Genomic DNA, 10,121 nt, shown 5'->3' with positions numbered 1-10,121 from the left:
TATGGACACGGCATGGGCCCAACTGCAGGCGTATACGAAGACGTATACTTCATCGCAGCCTCTCTCCCCTGTCACTAACACGCAGGCCCCACATGTCATCTTCTTCTTCCTTCCCTCCTCATCTTCCGTTGCTGAGCGCGTCGATGGCGATGGCGAGAAGCAGCAGCAGCACGCGGCCGAGTAGCAGCAGTAGCACGTGGGTGAGCGGAGGCAGCACGCGGCCGAGCAGCAGCAGCAGTAGCACGGGCCGCCGGACATCACGCACCTCGTCACCGCCCCTCCTCACGACTTGCTCGCTCACGCAGTCAGTAGTTGGCAGTTAGCATGGCCGCTCTCTCCCTTTCGTCGCACCGGTCGCGTGGCAGTCAGTAGCCAACATGTCCATCCGACCGCCGCCGCCACCACCAGTCCAGTCCACCAGAGCAGATTGTAGAGCGGCAGCACTCCCTCTAGCGTTGTCTGACTTCCGCTCCGGCATACCCATCCCAGCGCCACCCACATCCTTCCCCATGGTCGATTCAGCAGCTGGCCTCCCCTCCACACTCAGATCCGCCCACGGTGGAGCTCCTGGTGGCCGAGGAGGCGGAGGTCCTGTTCGAACTTGGGAGGCGAGCCACGGTGCTCTCGTGTAGATGCTCCTGGAGGTGGTTGGGCGGCCACTACTGCCACGTGCGGACGTCGGCCAGCGATGCGAGGCAGCCTACATATGCTATGCATGCCCGCGACCTAGCACGGCGCACAAGGGTCCAATGCCGGTGCGGCTGTCCTCGCGTGGGCGTCCATGGCTAGGACTGGAGCGCATGGGAGCCTGCCCGTGCCCGAGACCGCGTCCACGTGCAAGCGCGCGGCCGGCGAGCGCACGCGAGTAGGTCGCTGCGCTGCTGCCGGGCAAGCGCATGAGCGAGCTGCCGAGCTGCCGCCGGTCTCGCGCGCAGGGGCCGGGGGGGCTGCTGTCGCGCAGATGGTGGTCGGCCTCGCCCCCGGCTAGCCATGGCAACGGCGAGCACGTGCGCCTGGAGCTCTGCTCCGCCTTGGCCGCGCGAAGGTGAGCATGGCCTACATGAGCACGCCTTGGAGCGCGCCGACGCTGGCCCCAGCACGGGTACGGGCATGCCGCCGGCGCTGGTGAGGAGACAGGCGGGCATGCTGCTGCTGCTTCTCGCCATCGCCATCGACGCATTCAGGAAGGGAAGATGAAGAGTGAAGGGAGAAGAAGATGACATGTGGGGCCCGCGTGTCAGTGATAGGGGAGAGAGGATGCGATGAAGTATACGTCTTCGTATACACCTGCAGCTGGGCCCAAGCCGTGTCCATACGTATTATGTGGCATATTTGTGGGAAACGAAGAATTGTAATGGCATGCTTCAAAATAGACGAATAGTAATGGTGTTTCTCCGAACATCGAAAATTATAATGACATGAATCCAAATAACCCATTTTTTTTAAAGATTTAGCCAAAATAAATAAAAAGAAAAAGATAAAACCACCTTCAAAACTACTTATAACAGGGATGGTGGTAAGATAAACGGTTTTAAAAGTTGAGAGAGATGTTTTATCCGATTTTAAAGTTTAAAGAGAAAAAAATGAATTTTCACGAAACAAAAGAGAGGTAATATGGATTTTTTCCTTCTAAATGAAAGATCCAAACGACACGGAATACCTTTGAGAGCAGGTCTTCGGACCCAGCCCAACAGCCCATCTACGGCCCCAAAAGCCCAAAAGACAGCCCCTCTCTCGCCCAATCCCGACTTCGCCTCCGCCACTCGCCACCGCGCCCCTCCCACTCGCCCCGTCCGTGTGACCGTGTCCGGCGGCCGGCGGCCGTCTCCCCTCCTCCCCGACGGCCGTCGCTGCCCTCCTCCTCCGTGACCGGCCACGACCAGCAGGCACCCTGCGCGGTTGCGCCCAAGCCGCCAGGCGCCAGGTCGCCCAGCTGGCTGCGGGCTGCCACTGGCGCTGCACCGCCGCACCCCCCCCCCCCCCCCCCCCCACCCCACACACACACACACACCGGGGGTGGGGGCACGTGTGCTGGTGCAGCACATCTCGCATCTCGGTGAGCCTACTGTCACAATGAGATCCAGTTCTATTTGCCAAATCCAATTTGAACCCAGACCATCTCGCATTTCGGTGAGCCTACTGTCACAATGAGATCCAGTTCTATTTGCCAAATCCAATTTGAACCCAGACCAAGTGCGTCACTTTCCTTTAAGATTTCTTTGTAAATCATCTGATTGTTTGAGCTTTAAAGGATTAGATATTCATTATGATAGGCTGGTAGACGACTAGATTGAACTGACAATAACAAAAAGGTATGTCTCTAACTCATAGCCTATGCCCTATCCGTTTTTGCCGTGATGATTAAAGATTTATAAACTAATGATCAATATTGTGTCCTTCGTTGTTGCAACAGGACCATTGATATTTCTTAATGGATATTTAAATTACTTGATCTAGTACTATTGTAGCTTTCAATTACTAATTCTTAAATTTTCAGCACCTATGTCATCTAAAAAAACAAGCACCATATAGTGGGAAAAAAAGACTAGAAGAAGATTTAATTGATCTACCAGTCTGGACAATGATTATAAGATTTTTTTTAAAGGTGGTATGTTCAAATTATTTACAACAACAACAACAACAACAAAGCCTTTAAGTCCCAAACAAGTTGGGGTAGACTAGAGTTGAAACCCAGCAGAAGCAATCAAGGTTCAGGCACGTGAATAGGTGTCTTCCAAGCACTCCTATCTAAGGCTAAGTCTTTGGGTATATTCCATCCTTTCAAGTCTTCTTTTATTGCCTCTACCCAAGTCAACTTCAGTCTTCGTCTGCCTCTCTTCACGTTACTATCCTGGCTTAGGATTCCACTACGCACCGGTGCCTCTGGAGGTCTCCATTGGACATGTCCAAGCCATCTCAACCGGTGTTGGACAAACTTTTCTTCAATTGGTGCTACCCCTAATCTATCACGTATATCATCGTTCCGAGCTCGATCCCTTCTTGTATGACCGCAAATCCAACGCAACATACGCATTTCCGCGACACTTATCTGTTGAACATGTCGTCTTTTCATAGGCCAACATTCTGGACCATATAACATAGCAGGTTTAATCGCCGTCCTATAAAACTTACCTTTTAGCTTCTGTGGTACTCTTTTGTCACATAGGACACCAGATGCTTGGCGCCACTTCATCCACCCTGCTTTGATTCTATGGCTAACATCTTCATCAATATCCCCGTCTCTCTGTAACATTGATCCTAAATATCGAAAGGTATTATTCCTATGCACTACTTGATCTTCCAAACTAATATCTTCCTCTTCCCGAGTAGTAGTGCCGAAGTCACATCTCATATACTCAGTTTTAGTTCTATTGAGTCTAAAACCTTTGGACTCCAAAGTCTCCTGCCATAACTCCAGTTTCTGATTCACTCATGTCCGGCTTTCATCAACTAGCACTACATCGTCCGTGAAAAGCATACACCAAGGGATGTCCCCTTGTATGTCCCTTGTGACCTCATCCATCACTAAGGCAAACAAATAAGGGCTCAAAGCTGACCCTTGATGTAGTCCTATCCTAATCGGGAAGTCATCCGTGTCTCCATCACTTGTTCGAACTCTAGTCACAACATTGTTGTACATATCCTTAATGAGCCCGACGTACTTCGTTGGGACTTTATGTTTGTCCAAAGCCCACCACATAACATTCCTTGGTATTCTATCATAAGTCTTCTTCAAGTCAATAAAAACCATGTGTAGGTCCTTCTTCTTCTCCCTATACCGCTCCATAACTTGTCTTATTAAGAAAATGGCTTCCATGGTTGACCTTCCGGGCATGAAACCAAATTGGTTCATAGAGACCCACGTTATTGCTCTCAAGCGATGCTCGATAACTCTCTCTCATAGCTTCATAGTATGGCTCATCAACTTAATTCCCCGGTAATTAGTACAACTTTGAATATCCCCTTTATTCTTGTAGATCGGTACCAATATACTTCTCCTCCACTCATCAGGCATCTTGTTCGATCGAAAAATATGGTTGAACAACTTGGTTAGCCATACTATAGCTATGTCCCCGAGGCATCTCCACACCTCGATTGGGATACCATCCGGTCCCATCGCTTTACCTCCTTTCATTCTTTTCAACGCCTCTCTGACCTCAGATTCTTGGTTTCTCCGCACAAAGCGCCTATTGGTGTCATCAAAAGAGTCATCCAACTGAAAGGTTGTGTCCGTATTCTCACCATTGAACAATTTGTCAAAATACTCTTGCCATTGATGTTGGATCTCATCCTCTTTCACCAAGAGATGCTCCCTTTCATCCTTAATGCACTTAACTTGGTTGAAGTCCCTTGTCTTTCTCTCACGAACCCTAGCCATTATGTTAGGATGGTGTTTATATTAAGGACCCTTAGGCTCTAGTTCGCTCTAGGATCCTGGAATCTCAGGACCGGCACTGGTTATATCCATTAGTGTATGGCTAGTACCATTTCTAGCCTTCTATTATTTAGCCCCCTGATCTGTTTCTGAATCCGCCACTGGGCACACCCCCATGTTGCTCTGCCCATGTGTCTATGACTACTATGTGACATGATTTGTCGACTATTGAAGGTCCGAGATTTGGTTTGTTTATTTATTTTTGTGGCCCTTGTTTTTAACACTTTGCCTCTTCTTCACAATGGCCAACATTAAGCTAGCTTGACATATACTGCTTGCTCAGAATGTTAGGAGGGACTATGTTTTTGCTCTATTCATCGTCGTCATCTACATTCTTGATTGTATCACAGGAAAGAAACCAGGACAACGGGCAGCATGGATAAGGAGGAGAATGAGGAAGCATCAGTGAGCATCAGCAACAATGACACAGACACCAATGGTTTGGATGATGATGACTATGATGATGATGATGGGAAGCACACAGTGATGCTTGGCCCTCAGGTTCCCCTCAAGGACCACCTTGAACTTGACAAGGTGAAACGATTATGCCCAATCGCATTGTATCCATGTGATTATATTACACCTTTAGTATGTAGGTTAGGCCACCATTTATGGAATGACTAATGCTGTTTCCCTACACATTTTCCTTTTGAATTTGATTTATTTGTAGGATGATGACAGCCTAAGGAGGTGGAAAGAGCAGCTCCTCGGAGATGTTGATACCACCAAGCTTGGAGGTAATTTTAGTACCTCATTAATGCTCCTGCACGTGTTGAAATTTCAGAAACAGAAGTCATTATATAAAGCAGAAATGGTGTGTCCGTAGGGATGAAAATGGTCAGGAAAAAGTCTCTAACCACTTTCAATCTTGTATTTTTACATGGAAATGGAAACGAAAACAGGAAAGCCGGTGGGGAAAACAAAACCGATTATGTGGGACGTCGGAAATGAAACAAATTGATTGTGAACGCGCCGATAGCGGTCGGCAACTGATAAATCAAAACGGGAAACATGTGATCCTACATCCGTGGCTCGAAATGTTTAACTTCATAAGAGTTTATATTCACTGTTTATTTTTAATTAATTTCAGCATATTGGATTAGCCTCATCCTAAATTAAGTAAAAAGCACGAACATTTTGAAAGAGAGAAAAAGAAAAGGAAAAAATTGAAACGTGCTTAGCCACGTGACTGCACTTTGCAACTGCTGTGACCCCATCAGGAGTCTTCTGGTGGCTTGCCTGTGGTCTTGTGGCTCAGATTAGCTAGCAACAAGTGGCCAATTACAGCCCAACAAGCAGGCAGCACTGCAGCAAGCAGCGCGCACATGGCTGCGGCTGGAGCCTGCAGGAGCCCTCAGTTTAGTCCCTCCTCGCGCCCGCATAGAATAGAGAAGCACACAGACGGCTATATAAACAGACCCGGGGGGAGGCACAAAAGCATTAAAATCAGGGCCTCGTCGCTATTGGTTCCAACTTCCAAAGCACACAGGCAGCTTCGTAAATAAACTTTAAAAGAAAAAATAAATGCAGTATTCCTGCCGGGAATTTCCTGTCCAAATACGGGAACTGTGAATACAAGGCGGAAAAAAAAGGCCACCCTTTTTTTGGTACTGTATTCGCCAGATTTTCCTGCTGTTTCCCTGTTTTCGTATTTTAGTGAAAATACGGTAAACGGTGTTGGTCGGGACGGGATTTCCATCCTGTTTTCATCCCTACGTGTCCATGGCACCATTTGATATTTTTATTCACTATATTGAGCCACTCAATTTATTTCATTCACTTTTGGGCACGTTGAAGCACAAAAAAGTTGACATTTAATTTTTTTTTCTTAATAGACAAGATAACATTGAGTTAGAGATTCAGTGCAGCTAAACATATTAACTGAAAAATGGCCTGGAGAGTGCAATAAATGAAACAGAGGCTTCATATGCTTGTCTGATAGTCCGTTTATGTATGCAGAGACTGCAGAACCAGAGGTGACCATATTAAACTTGACCATCCTAACTCCAGAGCGACCAGATCTGGTTCTAGCTATCCCACTTGTGCTGGATGACAAGGGGTACGCATTCGCACTCAAGGATGGGAGCACCTACAGCTTCCGCTTCTCCTTCACTGTCTCCAACAACATTGTGTCTGGTCTCAGATATACACACACCGTCTGGAAGACAGGAGTAAGAGGTGATTTTATAATCAAACATATGCATAGTTTTTTTTTTGTTTTTTTGTTGCTTACATGCGGATGCTGCACTTAGTGAGAATAAGGATGTCAGCATGAATTTGATTAGTTTTATGTGATCCTTGTGTTAATCTGCATCTGGTTTACATTCTATAGCTAAAAAGGGCAGGCCCAGTGCCGGAGGCTCCCACATGAGTGGGGTCTGGGGAAGGGAAAAACCGAGGCAAGCCTTCCCCCCGCAAAATCTGCGGAGAGGCTGCTTCGAACCCGTGACCTGGTGACTCAGTGAGACAGCTCTCACCACTGCACCAGGCCTGCCCTTCGTTTACATTCTATAGCTCATTACATAAATATACTTACCGTGAAACTACTAACTATTTGGCTCAGAATTTTGCATTATACATGATTGATCTTTCTTTATGTAAACATAATTGCTAGTCCTTTACTTGGAACAAATGTTCCTTGGTACTTATCTTTACCACGAAGTCATGTATCCCAGCTTTGTGGGTTTGTGTTGTATGGGCTCTTCCCCCTTTTCCTTCTTACTATTAATATAATATAATGATGTGCAGCTCTCTTGCGTGTTTGAGAAAAAATGTGTCCCAGCTGTTCTGTTGCATCAAAGATTTTTTCCTTGAACTTCACAAATGCGGTGTAGGGTTGAGCTTCTGAAGGACTACTAGGTTATTTATGATATGGATTGATTCACATCTTTTTAATATGCTGTCTGTAGCATCATGGTCATGATTCTCATAGAAGAAAGATGCATGCATTGGCTGCACTTGAAGTGTCTCGGTGCTCTCCCTAGGCCTAAGATAGCTGATCTCGGGTTGCCTATTGCAGTAGAAAAGCAGAAGGTGATGCTGGGGACCTTCAGTCCTCGGCAGGAGCCTTACACATACGAGGCTGAGGAAGATACGACCCCAAGTGGCATCTTTGCGAGGGGTTCATATTCTGCAAAGCTCAAGGTAAGGAAACGGCTCAAAGAAAATGTTATATGTACTCTACCCTTCCTGGTAAGAGACCTTAGGAATGTGTAGCCCAGTGACGTAATGGATTTGATTTTACAGTTTGTCGATGATGATGGGAATGTCTACCTGGACATGAATTACTGCTTCGAGATCAGGAAGGATTGGCCAGCCACGGCCTAAGATGTGGAGGTTGAAGGATGATATTTTGTTACTTTGTGAGAAACAGTGTTTAGGTGGTAGGTAATAGGCGATGGATGTGCACGATCAAGTGCTGTGTGTTTTATGTATGATTCTCGCTTTTGTGTGGTGTGGGCTGACCCAACGATCTAGATGATTCTGGAACTGAAAAACTGTCAAAATGGTGTTCAGAATCTGTTGTGTGTTCATTGTGGCATGGCTCACAATCCCTGTGCAGGCAACTGAGGGTGTTTGGAATTTGGACAGTGGCTTTGCCCGGGTACCGGTCGGCCTGTTTGGATAGAGTCCTCCCAGGCAGCTCCATCACCAGGCAGATATCTCAACCCCAGGCGTCCAAAATCGGATGCCTGGGGGAGCACCCATCGCCAGGGCAGCTTTGCCAGGAGGGGAGGTGCCTCGCCCAGGCGTATCCATCAGGTCGCTATAGTGTTTGAAGCTGTGGAGAGCTTATTATGTATTGTGCCTATCTTTCTGAATTGACTGAATGATCGAGGGTTGCCTGTTCGTTTACACCGATACAGATAAAAAAAATAAAACATTAAATTGTTTACTATCATAGGCCTTGTTTAGATTGCAAGTTTTTTCACTCTCTTTCTATCATATCAAATCTTTGGACATATGCATGGAGTATTAAATGTAGATAAAAAAAATAACTAATTACACAGTTTGATTGTAAATTACGAGACGAATCTTTTAAGCCTAGTTAGGCCATGATTGGACAATAATTGTCAAATACAAATGAAAGTGCTACAGTGTCAAATACTGATTTCTAACCTCAATCTAAACAAGGTCATAGTATATGATTAGTTGGACACTAACTATTTATATATTATCTTCTAAGATCAAAATAAATATTTATATGTTTTTGTAAAAAAATATGTTTTTATAATAATAGTAGTGGTGGTGGTGGTGGTAGTAGTAGTAGTAATTGTATTTAAATTTTAAAAATAACGAGAGAAATAAAATACACACATGTTTTAGGTTATAAATCATCGGGCTTACTAGCATTCGGATGCCCGTGCCTATAGTCGTTTCTTGCACTGTTTCCTCATCATTTGTTGCACATTCGGAAGCCCGACAAGTGCTTAAGGATTGGCTTGCTCTTAATTGCTCTCTAACACTTAATCAATCACTAATCACTCACTCTCACAAAGAGGGGTCAGAGAGAGCTCTCACAAGGCTTGGGAAGGGTTTGGAATGGTTGGAGCATCAGCAGCAACACCAGGAGGCATGTGATGTGTATTTATACCCAGCCCAAACAAACTAGCTGTTGCAGTTCAAAAACTAGCCATTATGACCTATACAGGTGCGGCACTACCGCTCTGACCTGCGGCGGTGCAGCACTGCTGCGAAAATTCACGGCATTGCCACAGCTCTGAAAAACAGCACAAGCCACCTCACAGAAAACGCCATAACTTTTTACTCCGAACTCTATTTTTAGTGATCTTGGACTTTCCGGAAAGCTTGTTTCGAGGGCTATCCAGCCCAGCCAAGAACAAGCCTCAAGATCAAAAAGTGCAGGTGCTATGATAAGTGTTTTCTCTCATGTTAGCACTTGGGTTTGGTTAGTTTGAGCACTTGAGACTTGTCTATGATTCGTATTGCATCTCCCTTGATAGTACAACATACCTATACTTAAGATCAAGAGAATATAACCATTTTAACCACTTAAGTCTTCAATATCTTCATATGCCACTTCTTCTTGAATCGCTTCATAAGGGGTTGCAATCAACTTTGTCTCCTCTCTTTGAGCAAACATACCTTGAGCATGTGACTTGAACCATTTCAACACATGTGAGTTTAATCCATGGCTTCAAGTCACTTCCACTAATGATTTAATCCTCAACACAATATGACTCCTCATACCTTGATTAGTTCTTCGACTCAATGCAAGTACACTCTTCTTCACCTTAGCCATGGTACCTCGGTCCTCAAGCCATTGCTTGCCCTTCACCTTCGCTTAGTTCCTCGAAGCCCTTTCCTTGCTATCTTCACTTTATCAAGCCATACCCAAGTCATATCATATTAAGCATCCATTGAAAAACCATTTCTTCATTATTGTGATCCTTGCTTGAATATCTTCTAAATATGAATGTTGAGATCAATTAAGTTTCAGTTGGATTCACATAGATTGAGATATATGTATCAACATCAATATGGTCAAGCCAATTCATGATTCCTTATATCCTATTCATTTTGGCTTGACACTCTGAACACTCACTTCAATATCTATCTTCATAGTTCTAGCTTGATCAAATCAATGCAAAGTGATTTTCCAAATCTTTATCCATACAAGCAAACCAACATAGAGACTGACTTATATCCAATATGAGTTGTGTCC

At 45.4% G+C, this 10,121-nt stretch overlaps 1 protein-coding gene across 3 annotated transcripts; it reads left to right on the top strand.

Annotated features, from left to right (window-relative positions):
• Positions 1 to 1,733: 1,733 nt before the first annotated feature.
• Positions 1,734 to 7,963, top strand: LOC136512956 (rho GDP-dissociation inhibitor 1-like). 3 transcript variants are annotated; one of them, XM_066506955.1, is made up of 7 exons: positions 1,734 to 1,954; positions 2,036 to 2,056; positions 4,786 to 4,969; positions 5,106 to 5,172; positions 6,395 to 6,613; positions 7,455 to 7,579; positions 7,682 to 7,963. In XM_066506955.1, exons 3-7 carry the CDS (start codon positions 4,811 to 4,813, stop codon positions 7,760 to 7,762), a joined length of 651 nt encoding a protein of 216 aa, XP_066363052.1. In that variant the 5' UTR covers positions 1,734 to 1,954; positions 2,036 to 2,056; positions 4,786 to 4,810; the 3' UTR covers positions 7,763 to 7,963. The 3 variants fall into 3 exon arrangements, with proteins under 3 accessions (XP_066363052.1, XP_066363054.1, XP_066363053.1); XM_066506957.1 differs by lacking the exons at positions 1,734 to 1,954; positions 2,036 to 2,056 and adding an exon at positions 2,096 to 2,193; XM_066506956.1 differs by lacking the exons at positions 1,734 to 1,954; positions 2,036 to 2,056 and adding an exon at positions 2,274 to 2,312.
• The last annotated feature ends 2,158 nt before the right edge of the window (positions 7,964 to 10,121 follow it).

Source organism: Miscanthus floridulus, chromosome 16, assembly GCF_019320115.1.
Source record: "Miscanthus floridulus cultivar M001 chromosome 16, ASM1932011v1, whole genome shotgun sequence".
Classification (NCBI taxonomy): Eukaryota; Viridiplantae; Streptophyta; class Magnoliopsida; order Poales; family Poaceae; genus Miscanthus; species Miscanthus floridulus.
This window is presented reverse-complemented; position numbering and strand designations above follow the sequence as displayed.

Coding starts and splice junctions, on each gene's coding strand:
- LOC136512956 (XM_066506955.1), top strand. CDS start 4,811: ATGGATAAGGAGGAGAATGAGGAAGCATCAGTGAGCATCAGCAACAAT. Junction 4,970..5,105: donor ACCACCTTGAACTTGACAAG/GTGAAACGATTA, acceptor ATTTATTTGTAG/GATGATGACAGCCTAAGGAG. Junction 7,580..7,681: donor CATATTCTGCAAAGCTCAAG/GTAAGGAAACGG, acceptor TTGATTTTACAG/TTTGTCGATGATGATGGGAA.